Raw genomic sequence first — 19,145 nt, forward strand, 5'->3', positions numbered from 1 at the left:
CTTTAAAGAGAGACTCCCTGATGAAGTGTCCCCTACACCCGAAATGCATTGGGTTGGAATGAATTATGTAAAAGAGAATATTGTGACCTTCATGTTTTGGAAGATTCACGTCACGAACTCGCTACTAAAAAAGAAATCACTGAATTAAATAATTGATTCATCCAGTTAATTTGTGTGACAAATTGTTTGTTTTAATCGCATTTGTTAATGTTTATGTATAAACTTGATTAGACAGGACTGGCAGGCAGTCCTCTTGGGCACAGTAGTGCATGCAGTGGCCAGAGCATAGACTCTAGTCATTTTGATACTATTAAATATCATGACCGAAACTAGTCAGCATGAAAGATGATGGTGGTGCTGTGCTGTGGTTCTACCATTCTTGCTCCTCATTTCCACAGAACCAGCCTTCGGTTCAGACTTCAAAGGCATGCTCAGCTTGTGCAGGAAGGTGCACTGAATGCAAACCAGACACATGCGCTGTCCTTAAGAAGGGTTACTTAGCTCCTAATGTCTGCAACATGCACCCTCAGCACCAAGGATGACCCCACAGTCTTGATAAATGAGACAACAGCACTCAAGCAAGAGGTGGCGAAGTGAAAACAAGCATGTGTGTGGGTTTATGCTGCAGCAATACAACATTCTCAGCTAGCACATGCAGGCCTCGCTCCTCCATCTGACAGGACACACTGGCAGCAGGGGAAGTTCCCTTGGAGCGCCATACTCTGAACATCTCCACATAGTGTTTTAGGTGCGCAACAGTGTATTCTGTTCCAGACTTATTTGCCTCCTACACAGTGCCCCTGCTTGTACTGAGACATCACTATTGAGATGGCACCACACTTTATCGATGTATACGTGCGTCAAGATCTTAAATGTGGTTGAAGTGTAAACAGACAAACTAGGAATATTACTAGTTGCCTGCGGGAATAGCCAAGGTTTAGACTGTTTAGGAAAAGACTGTAGTTGGCTTGGGTCTGAAGAGAGGCAAGCATGTGGTTCATTAGAGAGGCAGCTACAGCTGCAAAATGTCGCTCCCCTATACAGAATTTACAAAATCATTGTATCTTCAGCGGACCCCAATTCAAGGCCTGAACATCGCTGCTGTATGTTCACTTGCTGCAGAGTAAAGGAGTCTACCACCAAAAGTAATCTTGTGTGTTATACAAAGTGCTTTACATTTTATGCGTTGGCCTATTGGAAACCAATATAACTGTCAAAGGACTGAAGAGAGATGCTCCCACCAGGATATTCCCATCACTGTTCATGCTGCATCTTCTTGAAGTTACTGCAGGTGCTAGACACGGATTTAGAGATTACTGGATTCATCTGTTCCGAAGGATAATGCTGCAAAATTGACCATGTTTGGCTGAAGAGGATACAGAGTTGATGTTGGTGGGACCTGATTAACATGAGCACTCACGGAATGAGAGGCATTACATCATCTAGCTGGAAACCCTGGTTCCTGACATTCTGAGCTTGAATAGCACTGGGCCCAGTTCGGCTTGCCAGAAATCTGGGACACCAGAGCCTTTACTTCCCTTCAGCACAAGGACGAGTCCCTGCACCTAGAAATTGATTGTAGTGGGAGAGAATGTGATGGAAAGGTGTTCTGATTGATTTGTGGAGCCAGTAAAATATGAAAATGAGCAGACTTACGGAGGATCTCTGGTGGACTCCACACATAGTTGGTTTCTTTTCCGACCTGGGTGGAGGTAGAGCAACGTGCTGCATGTGGTCTGACAGAAAGGAAGTGATTCATTTCTGGGCAGGTTACTCTGCCCCAGATCTAAGATGCGATTGAGCACAACTGAATGGCCTTTGTTTGCTGCCGACATATGCACAATATTAAAGATACTGATGCCGCCGTCATCTGCGTCTAACCAACTTTCCCTTGGTATGCCCAAGAGCACAGCCTCTGTACCATCTCTTAAGCAGAACCCTCCTTCGCAATGATCCAAAAGCAAATGCTGGCCCTGGATGCATTGGAGCTGCATTTACTTAAGAGTCGGATGAGTTTCCCTTGGTTGGGGAAATTGCATATAGGACCAAAATCGCTGCGTTCTTACTGACTCTGCAAATACTTTTTTCAGAAGAAGAATGACTGCTCACAGATTTTTCTAGTTCAGGCGGTACAAATCCAACAGTTAAAGAAGAATAAATATGCAGAAGGGGCAGGGGCCACTAACCGAGGCTGCTGATTGAGAATTTGTAGGAAGCAAACATGTGGAAAAAATGGCGGACATGCCAACATCGATTTGATTAATAGGCTTTCTTACAGAATACCTGTGTGCACAAGTAAAGGCCTGCATTTACAAAGACTATAGCTGCTGGTTGTATCCACTGTTTTATAGGCCTTAGTCAAAGATGCATTTTATACGTTCAATTTTTATTGCTGAACGCAGTTTCAGTATAACATCTTTACAATTGCTCATTTAAGTTGTTGGAAACAAGCATTTCCAACTATTAAGGGTTTATGTTTTCCTTGGAAAGGTGAGCAGTTGTGAAATTTTCCAGGGAGGAGACCTGAGAAGAATCTGCAGTCCTTTTATTTTTAATCTTGAGCATGATGTCTGGGAGTGCAAAGGAAAAAAGCAGATCAAGTGATCCAGAAAAATGTAGGTTTCAGAAGAAAAGTGTTCCAGTAGAGCACAAATGTAGACCTTGAATGTAATGATAGAACTTGGAGGTGAGAAAAAGGGCACCAGATTGCTGGTACTGGTTACCTGGTGTATGTTATATGGGAACTTAAACTGAATATTTACTCCTTACCAAGGTAAGTATCAAGCTGGGATAAAAGGCTCACAACACCAAAGAAGTTACTGAGCAGCTTTTTGTGATGCAAAAAATCTAGAAGGAAGTGGTACTATGACTACCTGACACTAGACTGGAACAGTGGAGGGCTTCTTCCTTGAAGCTTTCTTTAGCAGCTCTGTCCAACAGAAACTATATAAACCACAATTGCACTCTTAGAGGCTATAAATCCAACTCTATTCTTAACAAGCATTTGCAATGCAATAGGTCTCGCATATACGCGAGTTTGACCTATTGACATTGCAAATCATAATGCCTTTTATTTTTGTTTTAAAAACATAAATAAAAGGCATTGTTATTTACAATGCCAAAAGCTGAAACTCTCGTAACTGCGAGACCTATTGCATTGCAAATGCTTGTTAACCCTTTCATCCAAGCCTGTGTTCCTCTTTTCTGATAAATAGCTTTCTCAAAATTATAATTAGCCGTCATACGAGACAGCCACTGATAAAAGGTTGGGGGGGAAGGATTCAGCCAAGCTGAAGCCAAACATAATCGTAGTGTTGCCATACCAATAAACATCAATTTTTCACCTGGTTTCCCTTGTTGGTCCGAATCCACCCCTAATCCGATCAAAGATGGGGAAAGGACAATATCATTCCCAAGCAGTTCCTTTAAAAAGGTTGAGATCTCTTGCTTTAGATTATTTAAGCCACTGCATGTAGAAAACATATGATTTAAGTCCGCTTGATAGAATGAACATCTAGGACATAAAGTCCCTCTCCCTATCCCCCATTTTGCTATTTTCTTAGGAGTATAGTAAAGTGAAAAGCAAGTTTTGTAGTACTGGGCCTGGAGTCGGGGCCGGGATTAAAGTGTTTTGCGCCAAATTTAATGAGTGCTTAAATAATTCTTTGAGATTCCTATTCCTTTTTTGCGCGATCTTCTAGGTCATCTGACATTAATTCATTGAGGAGTTTATACATAACGCTAATAGATGGTGGTTCAATCTTTCTCATATTATCAATAATATTATTATTACCAAAACCAATTGAGCCTCCGCATTTTTTACTTAAAAAATCCCGTATTTGTAGATATTTAAAAAAATGCCTCCTTTCTAAATCATACTTTGCCCTCAAATTTTCAAACAAGACTATACCTGTTATTGTGTAGAAATCCCCCAGTTTGGTTAGGCCTTTTTCCTGCCAATTTTTAACTATAGAGTCTCTAAAAAGTTCCGGCAAGTTATGATTATTACCAATTGGTGTTTAGTAATTTAATCACCTAATCCAAGGTTTTTGCGTATTAATTTCAAGACCTTACATCCACCAGCCAGTGTCTTAAAGCAGACTTTCTTGTAATGACAATCGTTCAGGAATCTCCACGCCCCTCCCCATGCCTTTTCACCCATTAAAAGTTCAATCGGTGTCGGTATATCCTCTAGTGTTCTTTCTCTTGGTTTTTCCCCAATAAGGGTTAAATTAGTCAAGAGAGTGATAACCCAATAATATAATCTGATGTTTGGAAGCGCAAGTCCACCCCTTTCTTTTGGTAACGTTAAATATTTATAAGCCCTTCTTGGTTTATCATATGCCCAGATAAATTGTGAAAACAGATCTTCAATTTTCTTCAAACAGTTATTGCTAAATTCTAATGGGATTGCTCTTAAATAATATAAAAATTTGGGGAAAAAAGCATTTTAATTATATTGCATCTTCCTATAATTGACAAATGTAGATTATGCGACCTGTTTAATTCCACTTTAGTTTTAGCTATCAAAGGATTGATATTCTCTTCAACAATAGCTTCTATATTTGTCATAATATTCACTCCAAGGTATGTGGCCTTATCAACCTGCCTATCGTCATTATTCATAGTTATATTTTTACATAAAATTTGTGTTTTAGAGCTATTGAGTGAATATCCGGAATATTGACCAAATCTTGCCGCCTCTGTCTCAATCTCGCTCAGTTATTTCAGGATTGGCAGTCAGTACAGCTTTATCATCGGCATAAGCCAATATTTTAGTTTCCCAGCCCTGAGAGATTATAGGGCTAATATTTGGGTTAGCCTCCAGTTGTTGTAAAAAGGGGTTTATATATAAGGCAAACCGAAGCGGCGAGCTTGGGCAACCTTGCCGTGTACCTCTTGAAATCTTAAATGAGTCTGTCAGCTCCCCATTTATATAAAGTTTTGCTGTAGGTTGAAAGTAAAGCATCTTGAAAGCTTGTATAAGTTTTGGATCGATCTCGGCCTTTGCCAGGGTCTCCCATAAAAATGGCCAAGAGACCCTGTCAAAGGCCTTTTCAGCATCCAGCAAAATTAGAGCTGTAGGATCCTTTATAATGTTAGCGGCATCAAAGAGTGATATAGCCCTTCTAATGTGGTCTGTTGTGCCACGGCCTGGGATAAAGCCATGTTGTTTTGGTGAAACAATTTTATGAATCACCCCAGACAAACGAACAGCTAAGATTTTTGAGTAAATCTTGTTGTCGGCATTTATTAAAGTAATCGGGCGATAAGAAGCAGGTTCTAAAGCTGATTTGTTCTTCTTAAGAAAAACGATTATTTTTGCTTGTGTCCAAGATTCGGGAGGCCTCCCCCCATTATATACATGCTCGATTAGCTGTTGCATACCTCCCTTTAATTCAGTCGAGAATTTCTTATAAAATTCCATTGGGATTTTATTTAGGCCGGTGGCTTTACCAGAAGGAAGACTATTGATGCATAATAAAATATCAGTCCATTGGGGGGCCTCTTCCATTTGCATCGGTTCATCCTGTGATAGTCGTGCCGGGGGAGATTGATCCAAATAGGCCTTAATATCTTTCAAGTTATCAAGGTTAGTCGCGTGATACAGTTCCTGATAATATCGATAGAATACCCTGCGTATCCCTTCTGGGTCCGTGATTTTACCTTGTGAAGTATCATTTATAGCTGTAATTGAATTCCGTGTAGCTTTCTGTCTTGCCTTGATAGCTAAGTGATGGCCAACCTGTTCGCTGCACTCGTAAGCTTCCTGTCTCCATGCTATTAGAGTTTCTGCTGCTTTTTGCGCTTTTATCTCCATAAGGGATGATTTAGCTGCCATTATTTTTACAAGTGCGTCTGAAGGGTCCCCCCCCACTTTGAATTACTGTTATCAATTCTTCTTCTGCCCTTGCCAGACATCTTTGCACAGGAATTTGAAGAGTAATAATTTGTGTCTGCTATTCAGGGAGATGTTTTGTGTTGCCGAGCAGCAGTATGCCCATTGGTCATCTGTGATGGTTATTCCCAAGTCTACCTCCCATGCGCTACGGATTTTGTCATCTCGGACAGGTTACAGCAAGGCGCATGCCTAATAAAGTTTGGAGATCAGATGTGAGCTGTCTGTGCTATTTATGATCAACGTCAGGGGAGTTCTTTCTCCACCCTTCTTGCCTTTTTCTGCACCCCTGTTGCCTCCTTCTGCACCTCTGTTGGTTCTTTCTGCACTGCTCTTGCCTCCTTCTGCACCTCTGTTGCTTCTTTTTTTTTTTACTTCTCTTCCTCTTTCTGCACCCCTCTTGCCTCTTTCTGTACCTCTGTTGCTTCTTTCTCCACTTCTCTTGCTTCTTTCTGCACTTCTCTTACTTTCTGCGCCCCTCTTGCCTCCTTCTGTAACTGTTTTCTTATTGCACTTGCTTCTTTCTGCACATCTCTTGCAAATTTCTGCATCCCTCTTGCCTCTTTCTGCACCCCTCTTCCCATTTCTGCACCACTCTTGCCTCTCTCTGCACCCCTGTTCCCTCTTTGTGTACCTCTTTTGCCTGTTTCTGCAACTCTGTTGCCCCTTTCTGTACCTCTGTTGCTTCTTTCTGCACTTCTCTTCTTTCTACACCTCTCTTGCTTCATTCTGCACCCCTCATGCCTCTTTCTGCACCCTTCTTCCCTTTTCCTGCACGTCTCTTGGTTCTTTCTTCACCCTTCTTCCCTCTTTCTGCACCTCTGTTGCTTCTTTCTGCACTTCTCTTGCAACTTTCTGTACCCTTCGTGCCTCTTTCTGCACCTCTTTTGGTTCTTTCTGCACTGCTCTTTCTTCTTTCTGCACCTCTGTTGTTTCTTTCTGCACTTCTCTTGCTTTTTTCTGCACCCTTCCCTCTTGCTGCACCCTTCTTCCCTCTTTCTGCACCTCTGTTGCTTCTTTCTGCACTTCTCTTGCATCTTTCTGTACCCTTCGTGCCTCTTTCTGCACCTCTTTTGGTTCTTTCTGCACTGCTCTTTCTTCTTTCTGCACCTCTGTTGTTTCTTTCTGCACTTCTCTTGCTTTTTTCTGCACCCTTCCCTCTTTCTGCACCCTTCTTCCTTCTTTGTGCACCTCTTGCCTCTTTCTGCACCTCTCTTGCCTCTTTCTGTACCCCTCTTGCCGCCTCCTGCACCTCTGTTTCTTACTGCACTGCTCTTGCTGTTTCTGCACCCTTCTTCCCTCTTTATGTACCTCTCTTGCCTCTCTCTGCACACACAGGGCTACTTTTAAATTGACCTCAGGCTCAGCAGCGCACACATGCAAGTGCAGAAAAGGGCTGCTGGCCTCTTAACTGCCATGCCCTATTATATGCTAAGGACATAGAGGTAGTTTTACCCCCTGCCCTATTATGTACTAGGGCCTTACAGGGGAGGTCATGCCAATCACAGGGGCACCCCAACCCATAGTGTACACTAGTGTATGTAGGTGTTTCCACTGTATTCTAAGTGTCTTTTAGCATAGCACTGATACAGTCAGTTAGGTTAGGCAGAGCCGAGGGTCAGTCAGAATCAGTTAACACCAGTACCAGTGAGCAAAATGTTGCGGGTTGCCCAGGGCACAGGTTGACTTTGCAACAAGGCCTTTTTGCACCTCTGTTGGTTCTTTCTGCATATCTCTTGCTTCTTTATGTTTATGTTTATGAGATTTATAGAGCGCTCAAATACCCGTAGGTGTCTCAGCGCTAAGGACGGCAGCATGAAACCTATACCAGAAGACTTATTGTTCGAATAGCCACGTTTTCGTCATTCTTCTGAACGTAAGTAATGACTGGGAGGTTCTGATATGTAGTGGAGGCGATTTCCAAAGTTTAGCAGCTGCGACAATGAAGCGTTTGTCGCCCCAGGCGGCTGTTTAGGTGCGAGGCACTTTAAACAGAAATGCTGTAGATGAGCGAAGCGCCCGGGAAGGAGTATAGGCTGCCAGGTCATTAATCAAAAATTGAGGCCCTATGTTGTGCGATGTTTTATACGCAATACATAAGGCCTTAAACATGATGCGGTTCTTCACAGGGAGCCAGTGGTATTTGTGGATAACCTGAGATATTGGCTTATATTTAGGAGTTCCTGAGAGCATCCTGGCGGCTGCATTTTGGATAGTTTGCAACTTGCGAATGACTTTATTTTGAGCATTCAAAAGAAGCCCGTTGCAGTAGTCAATGGTTGACATAATTAGAGTACTGACAAGAGTTTTTCCTGAAGTCAAGGTAAGAAATGAAAGAATTTTCTTAATCATGCGCAGTTTGTAGAAAGCAGCTGAAACCACAGAATTGGCATGAGGGAGGAAAGTTAGTTTATCATCAAATATGACTCCTAAACTCCTAACCTTTGTAACTGGGGAGGGTGGAGAGCCCGAAGACAGTGGCCACCAGGTAGAGGACCAAGCTGGGGCTAGCTTGCCGAAGATCATGACTTCTGTTTTTTCAGAATTTAATTTGAGACAATTAGTGGTCATCCAGTCACTGATGGCCAGTAGGCCTCCTTGAAATTTTTCGGCTACTTCTTTTCCGTCATTATGTATGGTCAACACCAACTGAGTGTCGTCGGCATAAGATGTGAGACCCAGCCCATGTCTCCTGATGATTCTAGCCAGGTCTGCCACATAGACATTAAAAAGGGTAGGGCTCAAGGACGAACCCTGCGGGACACCGCAGGGAAGACTTAGTTGAGAGGACTGGAAGGTGCCAAGGTTGACCGTCTGGGTACGGTTAGCAAGAAACGAGGCAAGCAGGTCTTGGGCTTTATCCCCGATGCCTAATTCTGCAACACGGTCGATTAGTATGGCATGATCGACCGTGTCAAAGGCTGCTGAGGGATCCAGCAGCACAAGAACTGCTGTGCCTCCCTGGTCCAAAATAACTCTAATGTCCTCGGTTGCCTTAATGAATGCGGTCTCTGTTCCGTGACCTTTCCGGAATCCGAACTGAGTGGTGTCTAGTAGTTGGTGATCTTCAATGTATTTAGAAAGTTGGGTATTCATTACTTTTTCAATAATTTTTGCCGGGAAAGGCAGGCTGGCTATTGGTCTATAGTTCTTGGTTTCACTAGAGTCAAGGTTGGCTTTTTTCAATAGGGGTTTTATTATAGTTTTTTCCATACCATGGGGTATATGCCTGAAGTGAACATGGTGTTATAGATAGTAGACAGGACTGGGGCCACTTGATCTAATACAGGCATGAGTACCGCAGGTGGACAGGGATCATTGGCAGAGCCTGATTTAATTGCTGACATTATACTAGCAATCTGATCAGAGGTGGTGTTTTCAAATTCCATTAGGGAGTATATGAGGGGGTCCTTTTTTGTTGGTTGAGCCTTGGTATTAGATGCCGAAGCAAATTTAGTGTAGATGTTGTTCACTTTGTCGACAAAAAAATTTGCTAAGGAGTCACAAAGTGGCTGAGTGGGGATAACACTGTTAGCAGGTGATTACCTAGATAATTTTGCACCTACTTGGAATAGATGTTTATTCGAGTCTTGTGCAGCTTCAATCTGTGCGGTGTAATATCTACTTTTTTCCTGAATAATCAGCTGTTTATATTTAGTAAGCTCAGTTTTATAAACTAGTTTGTCCTGCTGGTTGTAGGATCTGCGCCATTTTCTTTCGTAGTTCCTACATAGTTTTTCTCTCCTCTAAGGAAAACCATGGGGCTGATGGGGCATTCCGATTTTTTTAGATGTTCTTGATGGGCATCAGCCGATCAAACTCATCGTTAAGCCATTTGGTGTAAGTTACTGACGCTGTGTTGGGGTCAGAAGAGACTATAGGTTGAGTAGAGGATAAATGGGTTTTTAGGAGCTGCGGGTCTAAACCCCTCCAGGCTCTCCGTGGGCCCAATTTAAAGGATGAAGCTTTAGGTAAGTCCTTGGCACTAATCTGGATTTCAAAGAAGATTGCGTGGTGATCAGACCATGCTAATGGGAGAATATTCTGTACACGGATGACCTGAGAGTTAGAGAAAAGGCCATCCAAGATGTGGCCGGCTTGATGCGTGGCATTTTGGACTTGCTGGAATAGACCTGTTGCTTCCATGTCAATAAGTACATTTTTAGTATTGCTATCAAGATGATTCTCCAGATGAAAATTGAAATCACCTAGGACTGTGAAGGTAGATTCAACTGCAGAAGGTTCTAGCAGCGTATTTAATGTAGAAAGAAATTCTGTTCTGGGTCCTGGTGGGCGGTAAAGTAGGATACCCTTGAAGGTTTGCGATGCGGTTAGCTGAATGGAAAAGTATAGAGCCTCGCAAGTAGGCAGGGGGACAGGTATGACTTTTGCTGAAAGATTGTTATGAAAGATCATGGCTAGTTCACCGCCTTTTTTATTTATTCTATCCTTCCGTAAGGCGGTGTAGCCCTCTGGAGTGGCCGCTACAAGATCCGGTCCTGAAGAAGGGTCTGTCCAGGTTTCCGTTACAAAAAGAATATCAAGTTTATAGTCTGTTATGAGATCTGCTATATCATATTTATGTTTGACAAGAGAGCGCGCATTAATGAGCGCGGTGCTGATGTTTCTGTTAGATAGATTAGTGTAGCATGTTGCACTAGTTTGTTGATTGGGTTGTAGGGTGGGAGTGTAGTTGCAAAGTGGGCAAGCCTTCGGTGGCCCGTCCGTGCTATCTAGGACCATGCGAATACAACCCTTGATGGATGGAGGGCGTAGATTATATAGATCCAGGGAGGAGTACCTAACAATCATGTGTTCAGCATGTTCAGGACCAGGGGGAATGGCCCTGGGCCCGGTCCAGGCGCAGACGGGCTTGCCTTTGGCGTGCCACCGGCGCGCCCGCTGCGTGCGTCCGCTGCGCATGCGCATTAGAGAGGCCTTAAGTGGTGCTGGGCGCTTGAAGAACTAGAACGCTCACCAGCAGGAGTGATGCAGGAAGTGATGCAGAAATCAGCTCCCAGAAGCCCTCCGCGCAACGGCACTTGCCGCGTCGGACCGGGGCTAGGGAGAGACAGGTAGAGTGTCCTACGTAGTGCAAATAATGCAAAAACACAATACAACACGATATCACATCACTTTCTGCACCTTTCTTCCTCTTTCTGGACTGCTGTTGCCTCTTTCTGCATTTCTCTTGCTTCTTTCTGCGCCTTCCTCTTTCTGCACATGTCCTACCTCTGTAGGCATAGTTGGAAATTAGCATTTAAAAAACCTTAGAAATTCACTGAAAAAAACATAGGTTTCAGGGATGTTATAGTTAGAAATTAGCATTTAAAAAAACCTTTGAAATTCACTGAAAAAAACACAGGTTTTAGGGACGTTATAGTTAGTTGAACATTTCACTCGTACAAGACAAGAGAAATTCGGCCGTTATAGTTAGTTGAGCTAGCTATAACTTGTGCCTCCGCAATGCACTGCTGATGACGTCACATATTACATCATTCATGACATGAGCCTGTGATCAAGGAGCAAGCCTCTGAAACGCGTAAGGCAAGAAAAAGACTCCAAAAGTGAAATGCCGTTTGCTGTGAATAAATAGAATTCCTTGAATTCGTCTACAGTGGAGTGCGTTCTCTTTTGATGGATAATTATTTAAAGGCAGCCCATCCGTGACGACTTCACCACCCTGGAAATTGAGTGGGGGCCACATAAGCCTGAACTCTCAGAGCCAAATTGTGGGACAGAAGACAAGCTAGAGAATCAGACATTTACTGATAAGAGGCCCACTGAGGGTAATATAAAAAGTTTTAATTATGATGCATCACAGAATCTACTACTGAGGTCAAGGAGCGAGCCTCCGAAACGTGTAAGGCAAGAAAGGGACTCCAAAAGTGAAATGCAGGTTGATGTGAATAATAAGAATTCCTTGAATTCGTCAACATTGGAGTGTGTTTTCGAATTGAGGGCACTTTTGATGATATAATATATATATATATATATATATATATATATATATATATATATATATTACTTCGATTCCAATTCGGTGACAATACTCCGCCGAACAAAACAGGACACAGACCCAAAGTAAGTGCTCAATTTGTTGTTTACTCCTTCATCGCCATGACGCGTTTCAGCTCGTCAAAGCCTTGTTCACATGACATGTCGGAGCCAATCCGTGTGAGTTATTTAAAGTGCAAATACAATTACGTAGCCACATCACATGATTTGAAAGCCATGGAAATAGAAACAGTAAAATTGCCAAAATAGAACCTTAAAACCAACTTGCGACTAAAATGTAAATAAAATACTCATTTTGATACCAAACCTTCTGTTGCTAATGAATAATTGTAAAATACGTATTATCTGCAACCAGACAGGTATAGTTGGCTATGAGAAAATTAAATGCAGAAAGTTACTCACATGATCTGATAACATGTCTAATATACATCGTATGCCAATGCCTGTATATATAATACTGAGATTTTCAAAAGGTATCGAAGGCAGTATATCAAATTAGTACCTTGTTGGAATAGGGAATTTGCAGGCATTACTGCGTGGGCTTAGAAAGTGGATGGGCTTTCGTGTGGAATGGAAAGTGCCAACACCATTAAAAAAAGGGGAGACAAAAAATAATTTTGAAATAACAAAATTAATGAAAAATGTTGTGCTCGAGATGTGTAACAAAGTACGAATCTAGTGGCTAAGGTATATTATGTAAAACTCCAAGTTAAAATAACTGAGTTAGCCCATACGTAAGTTTGGCAAAGTGAATAAGGTGCGAAAAGTGCAAAGTGCCGGAACGGGAGAATGCAAAAATGCATTATATATATATATATATATATATATATATATATATATATATATAATATCACACACAAACCCCTCCGGTTGCTAGAGAAGTATAGAGGCCACACAGGGGAATATCTTGAAAGTCTTAATAGGACAACGGGCATGATGCATTTTGGCGTACAACGCCTTCCTCGGATGCCACTGTAATCCCGGTGCTACTCCACCCACACCTTTAGATGCTGTGCCATACTCCCATTGGTTAGAGCTTTCACCCCCACGATCACGTGATCACACACCCTCTGTAGTTGCTGTCATGGACTACATATATATATGATGCTGGTGATGTGGTGCAAGGGAGCGGAATAAACTCAATTGCACATACCTGTGGTCCGTCCTCCGTTCTTGAAAACGCCGGGAGAAAAAACGGCGTATGGACTTTATAGTTAGGCCCATATTTCACTAACTATAACTTACGCCACCAATGCACTGCCTATGACCTAACATATTACATCACTCATGACATGGTCATTGACATCACTGATGACACCACTAATGACATCATCCAGTGATTGTGAGTGTGTTCTAAAGGTTTGTGTTAAACATATATACTTAGGTACTACAAACATTAAATTAGTGTAGTTTATGTAGTACTAATGAGTAAAACTATTTCTTACCTATATTCTGTTAGTGGGATGTGACTGTGTCTATCCATGCATGATTGGTTGTGTGAGTAGGTGTGTGAGTTGTTGTACCAGTGAATAAGTGGGTGTGTGAGTAGCTGTATGGGTGAGTGGCTGTGTGAGTAGGTGTATTGGTGAGTGAGAGACTGTGAGAGGCTGTATGGGTGAATGACTGGGTGTGTGAGTGGTATATGCGCCATGAAACCGCCTGGTGTCCGAGCGCTCTAAAAATATTTTTAAATTCAAATGTGGGTGAGCGAGTGGCTGTTTGGGTGCGTGTTTTGTTAACTGGGTGTGGGAATGGCTGTATTAGAGACTGACTGTATGAATGGCTGTATGGGTGAGTGAGTAGACGTGCGAGTGCTTGTATGGATGTGTGAATGGGTAAGTGAGTGGTTTGTGAGAAGCTCTGTTGAGCGGCTGTATTGATGGGTGATTGGATGTGTGAGTAGCTGTATGAAGTAGTGAGTGGATGTGTGAGTGACTATGGGTGCGTGGGTGGCTGTGTGAGTAGGTGTATGGGTAAGTGGGTAAGTGAGTGGTTGTGTGTGTGAGTTTCATTAGGAAAACAAAAAATGCTTAGTCTATGGGAAAAGTTGGTCCTAAGTTTGATATATATATATATATATATATATATATATATATATATATATATTATTATAATATATGTGTGTATGTATACATATATATGTGTGTGTGCGCGCTTAGCTACATGATTTCACTATGCTTTGTTTTATTTTCAAATATTGATAATACTCTATGAGGAATATTAATTATGCCTTCTAGACTCATGCTAATTATGTAATATATAATACTAAGTGATTACCTCCGTGGAACATTGTTGCCCCCCCCCCCCCCTCAATTTCAAATATTCGCCTTCATAAGGGGGCATAATTTTCTGAAAACACTCCTGTAAAGAGGTGGTATCGCTTTTGTTTCAGAGAATCCTAAAGATTATTTGGCATTCTTTGAAACAAAAGATGATTGTCATTCCATGTATTAACCGTTGGCTATTTTGAAAGTTCTGTTTGTCTTTGCTAGGTGGAATTCATTACAGTGTACGTTGCAGAGTTTTCCTTTGAGCATTTCAAGCACTTAAGAGCTGCAATGTGAGCGTGCTTCTGGAGCACTTCGCACTACTCAAGTACTAATTCACAACTCTATCAGTAAATAGCAGAAATTGACCTCTATCATCTGTAGCAACATATCACTGAGACCTAATCTTCTGCAAGCTGTGAGTCCAGTGCTTAAATGCGACTTAAGATCACTGGTTATTGAACTGCATTCACTTATAGAAGAGGCTGCCCCAGTAGTGGAGAACGAACGCTGCCTTCCTCCAAGTATAGATATGCAATTAAAGACATTTAACTGATTTGCGTAATGCTGTTCAGCAACATATTTGAATCAACACTCAAGCACGGTTGCAAAAAATGGATGCCACCGGGATCTGGCCCACCCGCGGGGGCTGGAAAAGAAATAAATGCTGGATAACGCGCTTGTTTTTTTAAATATATTTTCCCGCGGATTTGTAACTCCTTTGCGATTTCACAGCAAAAATAAGAAATGCTTTTTTGCTCTAGCAGGGTTCCAGGGGAACCACTGGACAAGTACTAAGGGGGTCAAGACATTTCTACCCTTTCCCCCTTTTTTATGTTTTTTTACTTTTAATCTTATACTACATTACAAGGCTATTCCTCCCATTCAGCTTCATCACTGAAGCATAAATATCATCCATGATTGTGGTGACTGTGTGCAAGTATGTTCCTCTCCTTGCTTACAATAAGATGGGAGGAATGGGGCACTAGAGAGTTGGGCATGACCAATATCTACCCGCTTCTGCAAAGTACATTCTTTAATAATCCTGAAAAATACTAGAACATATCAACCCTTTCCACAGTTTCCACCCACTGTGGATGACATCCCCACCCTGTAGCATCAGTGTATAAGAGGTTACATCATTAGTCTGGCCAGTAGTGTAAAATCTTCCTTCACTAAGGCTAGGGTGTTCATGTCAAGAAAATGCATGAACATGATAAGTGTGACTGACCATCTTTACTCTGCTTCAGGTTGGGCACTTCTTTCACTTAACTTGTAGCTCTCAAAGGTCATTTTCTGTTTCTGTTCATATAATGTGTGGGGGTATGTGTGCTCTTGGATGCAATGTTACCATATTGAATGCTTGGTCAGTCTTTTGGCCGACCAACAGAGTCTCAAGTGTCTTTCCATTTACCTGTATGCTTGTGTAGTTTGTTTTTGAAGATATTGCAATGATTTTGCTTTCCACCTCACAGAAAATGTGTGGGCTCATCCATTGGCAGCGAATGTCCTGTGTGCCACACTCCAGCCTGGGCGAAAGATGTGCAGATCAACCGGCAGTTGGCCAATATGATCCAGCTCTGTAGCAAACTTCACAATGTGCTTGATCGTTCCCACAAGCCTGATGGTAAGTGATATTGGAAAATGTCTGGCAGAGTAAACAGTTTCCTATGTTGTGTAATGTTTAACTGATACCTTCCTACTCCTAACTTAAAAAGCCTATACTGAGACAGTGTGTAAGTCTGTGTGTTTCGATATTTCGGCTTAGACCTTTAATCCGAAGCTGAATTCCAAACCACACTTGTTTCCCATTAACATCAAAGTTATATGGTGATATTACAAGTTTGATTGTAATTTTGAACACTACATGGAAGTTTGAAATGAGTCACATTGAATAATATAAATCCTCTTTGGTTCAGAAACTGTGTTTTAAACTCCACTTGGAATCTAAACTATGTGAGCTGTTACAATTAGTACTCCTTTTGTGGTGCGCAAAATAAGAAGACGCGTACAAGTTATTGTTTATGGCATATGAGGAAGAGTGTCTCAATTGTACAGATATTGTATTCCCTAGCTCCGTAAGCATCACTACACTCAGTTACTTTTATGATTTTACTCATTTTCGGGGTTGCGTTCGGACTACTCTTCAAGGCTCTGTAGTCAAACATACTTAAACATTTGCATTTGGACACCCATTATTTGGGTTCTGAGATAATGTTTTTAGTAAAGCCTCATTGATACTTCTTTGTAATCTTTTCTCTCAGTGAGCCTACCTTGATTACATACCACATGCCATATTTCATCAAACGCTGTTTAACAGACTCTTCAATAGTAATAGATCTGCTGGGATGTTGATAATAACTTCTAAGTATCCATGAGCTGTTAACAACTGTCTGTTTGTACAATTAGGTAGCAAACACCTTAAAATGCTGGTGGAAAATCCAATGCCTTTTCCACCATCTCCAAAATTCTACTTGGTCTACACACACCATAGCCCTAGGCTATATCCTACTTTACTTCTAGGCCCTTGCTTCTTTTAAATGAGGCCCTTACTGATACCTCAATGGCAATTTGGTCAAAGTCCTGTTGCTGCCCACCTATAACTATGCCGGCAGCCATGCATCACAGACTGGCTTCTGATGAACCTGATTTTCTTTTTTACGAAACAGACTTCTTCAGAGAGCTTTGTGGTTCAGGCCTCAGCCAGTAACATGACTCCCAACTAATTCCCAACCAATCTTCCAGGTAGGTAATTCAAGAGGATTGAGGCTTTTGGCAAGCATAGGTTTTTCTCTGTCTGTCTGGTATTGCAGTCAGTAAATGCTGTGTGCCTACTGGGTTGCTATACACATGTCCTGTGGGACATGGCCAGCGAGATCTTACTGGCACCCTTGGAAGACCTTGAGACCTCTTTGGCTCATCAGCCAATACCAGTGTTGTAGTTCATTGGCACACATGGACCCGTTCCATAGGATTTTCTGGAAATGTACCAGTCTTCTTCATAGCTATGATGTTTGATGGGTTATGCTTTTTCAGTGAGATGACAAACTCTGCTTTAGAGCCCTTTAAGGAAAATAGAGCTACAGCATGTTCTTTGGGCCTGTTGACCCCTGCTAAACGGTTTCCACACCAGTTCAAAACGTTCCGAGGCAATTCCAGGCTGCTGGTACATTGGCAGAGATAGTCTTCCCAGTCAGTGGATCAGTCACTCCAGTCATGTCGAGGCTGTGGATGGGTGTCTGGCAGACGCCACATGGGCTAGCAGAGACATCAATCCTCTTACCCTGCTGTAACAGCCACCCAGTCCAGTTAATGTACTCTTATTCAAACTTCGAACTCCTCACCCACACCTAAAAAGCCCTCAACAACATCGGACCCAAATACCTCAACAAGAGAGTATTCTTCCATGTACCCAAGAGGAACCTCCGCTCCACCGAACTCCCCCTGGTAGAGGTCCCCCTCATCCGCAGAAACAAAACCGGAGGGAGAGCCTTCTCCCACATCGCAGCAAAGACCTGGAACAAGCTCCCCGTCAACATCAGACGCTCCCCGACCCTGCACACGTTCAGGAAGGACCTCAAGACCTGGCTTTTTGACTGACCCGAAGCCGTTCTCCCCCTCACCCCCCACAGCGCCTTGAGACCCTCACTGGTGAGTAGCTCGCTATTTAAACCCCTGATTGATTGATTGATTGATTATTGGTGCATGCACATCTAGTGGGGGTCGGGATCCATCATTTATTCCAGGTGTGGCCATTGTTCTCCAAGAGTGTTATTGAAAGGCTACCGGACTCTGAGGAGGAGACTGCTGTTGCTCTTGCTATTTTCTGGTTCCCAAGGAGGACTTGGCCTGTGTTGGGCCATCAGCCTCTGAATACCATCCTGCGGAAGGACAAATTCAAAATGCTCGTAATGGCCTAGATCCTTCCTGCCCTGGGCCTGGGTGACTGGATGGTGTAATTGCAGGAACTGTATTTCAAAAAAACTGTCTTGCAGTCCTATAGATTATATCTGTGGTTCAGGGTAGACCAAGAGTATTTTCAGTTTGTAGTGCTTCGATTCAGCTCCTCTTGGGTGTTTACGAAAGTGATGGTGATGGTCAAAGCCCACCTCTGTGGTTGGGGATACCAGTTTTTCTCTACTTCAGCGACTGTCTGTTGAAGGAGGGCTCGCCATAGTCAGTCATAGACAACCTCCAGACGATAGCAAACCTTTTATCAACAAGACAAAGCCCCACCGGACTCTTTCACAAAGGCTTCCATTTATTGAAGCAGTCTTAAACACAGTACAGTTCTGGGCCTTCCATCCTCCGCAACGAGCCAAGGACATTTGGGCTATTATCTCAATTTTTTTCAGCCATGGTCCTGGAGCACTGAGAGCACCTCTGAAACTTCTTGGCCTCTTAGACATCTGTAGCATCCTTGTAAGTTACGCTAGGTGGCACATGCGGGTTCTGCAATTGAATCTGAAGTTCCAGTTGGACTAGCATCAAGGAAATCTGACAGATGTTGTCAAGTTCTCGGAGCAGATCTCTCATGACCTGCAGTGGTGGCTGTTCGATTGAAACTGATTGAACCATACTCCCCTGTCCCATCCCAACCCAAGGCTGACAGTGGTGACAGGTGTGTCCCTGCTGGCCTTGCGAGGTCATCTAGGAGTGGTAGATATCAGAAGATCCTACCCTCCATCAGAAGCCCAGCTGCACATCAGTCTGTTGGAGTGGCAAATCATTTGGCTGGCTCTAAAGGCCTTCCTGCTGTTCATCACGGGGGTGCTGGTGCAAGTTCTTATGGACAACAGCACCGCCATGATGTATTGCAACTAGTAGGGTGGAGTGTGCGCCTGTGTCCTGCGCCAGTAGGCTCTGTTTTTCTGGAGTTCGTTGAGATGCCAAGGCATTTCCCTGACCTCAAACCACCTGGTAGGGCCCCTGAATACCAAAGCAGACAAACTGAACAGCGG

At 42.8% G+C, this 19,145-nt stretch overlaps 1 protein-coding gene across 3 annotated transcripts in view; it reads left to right on the plus strand.

The window, feature by feature from the left end:
• BARD1 (BRCA1 associated RING domain 1) overlaps nucleotides 1-19,145 on the plus strand; it is a 489,699-nt gene that overhangs the window by 67,606 nt on the left and 402,948 nt on the right. For all 3 annotated transcript variants that reach the window (XM_085648552.1, XM_085648554.1, XM_085648555.1), the window contains one exon: nucleotides 15,660-15,811. In XM_085648552.1, the coding sequence (XP_085504678.1) occupies nucleotides 15,660-15,811 (152 nt within the window). The remainder of the gene's footprint in view (nucleotides 1-15,659; nucleotides 15,812-19,145) is intronic.

This window comes from Triturus cristatus, chromosome 3_2, assembly GCF_964204655.1.
Source record: "Triturus cristatus chromosome 3_2, aTriCri1.1, whole genome shotgun sequence".
Taxonomy (NCBI): Eukaryota; Metazoa; Chordata; class Amphibia; order Caudata; family Salamandridae; genus Triturus; species Triturus cristatus.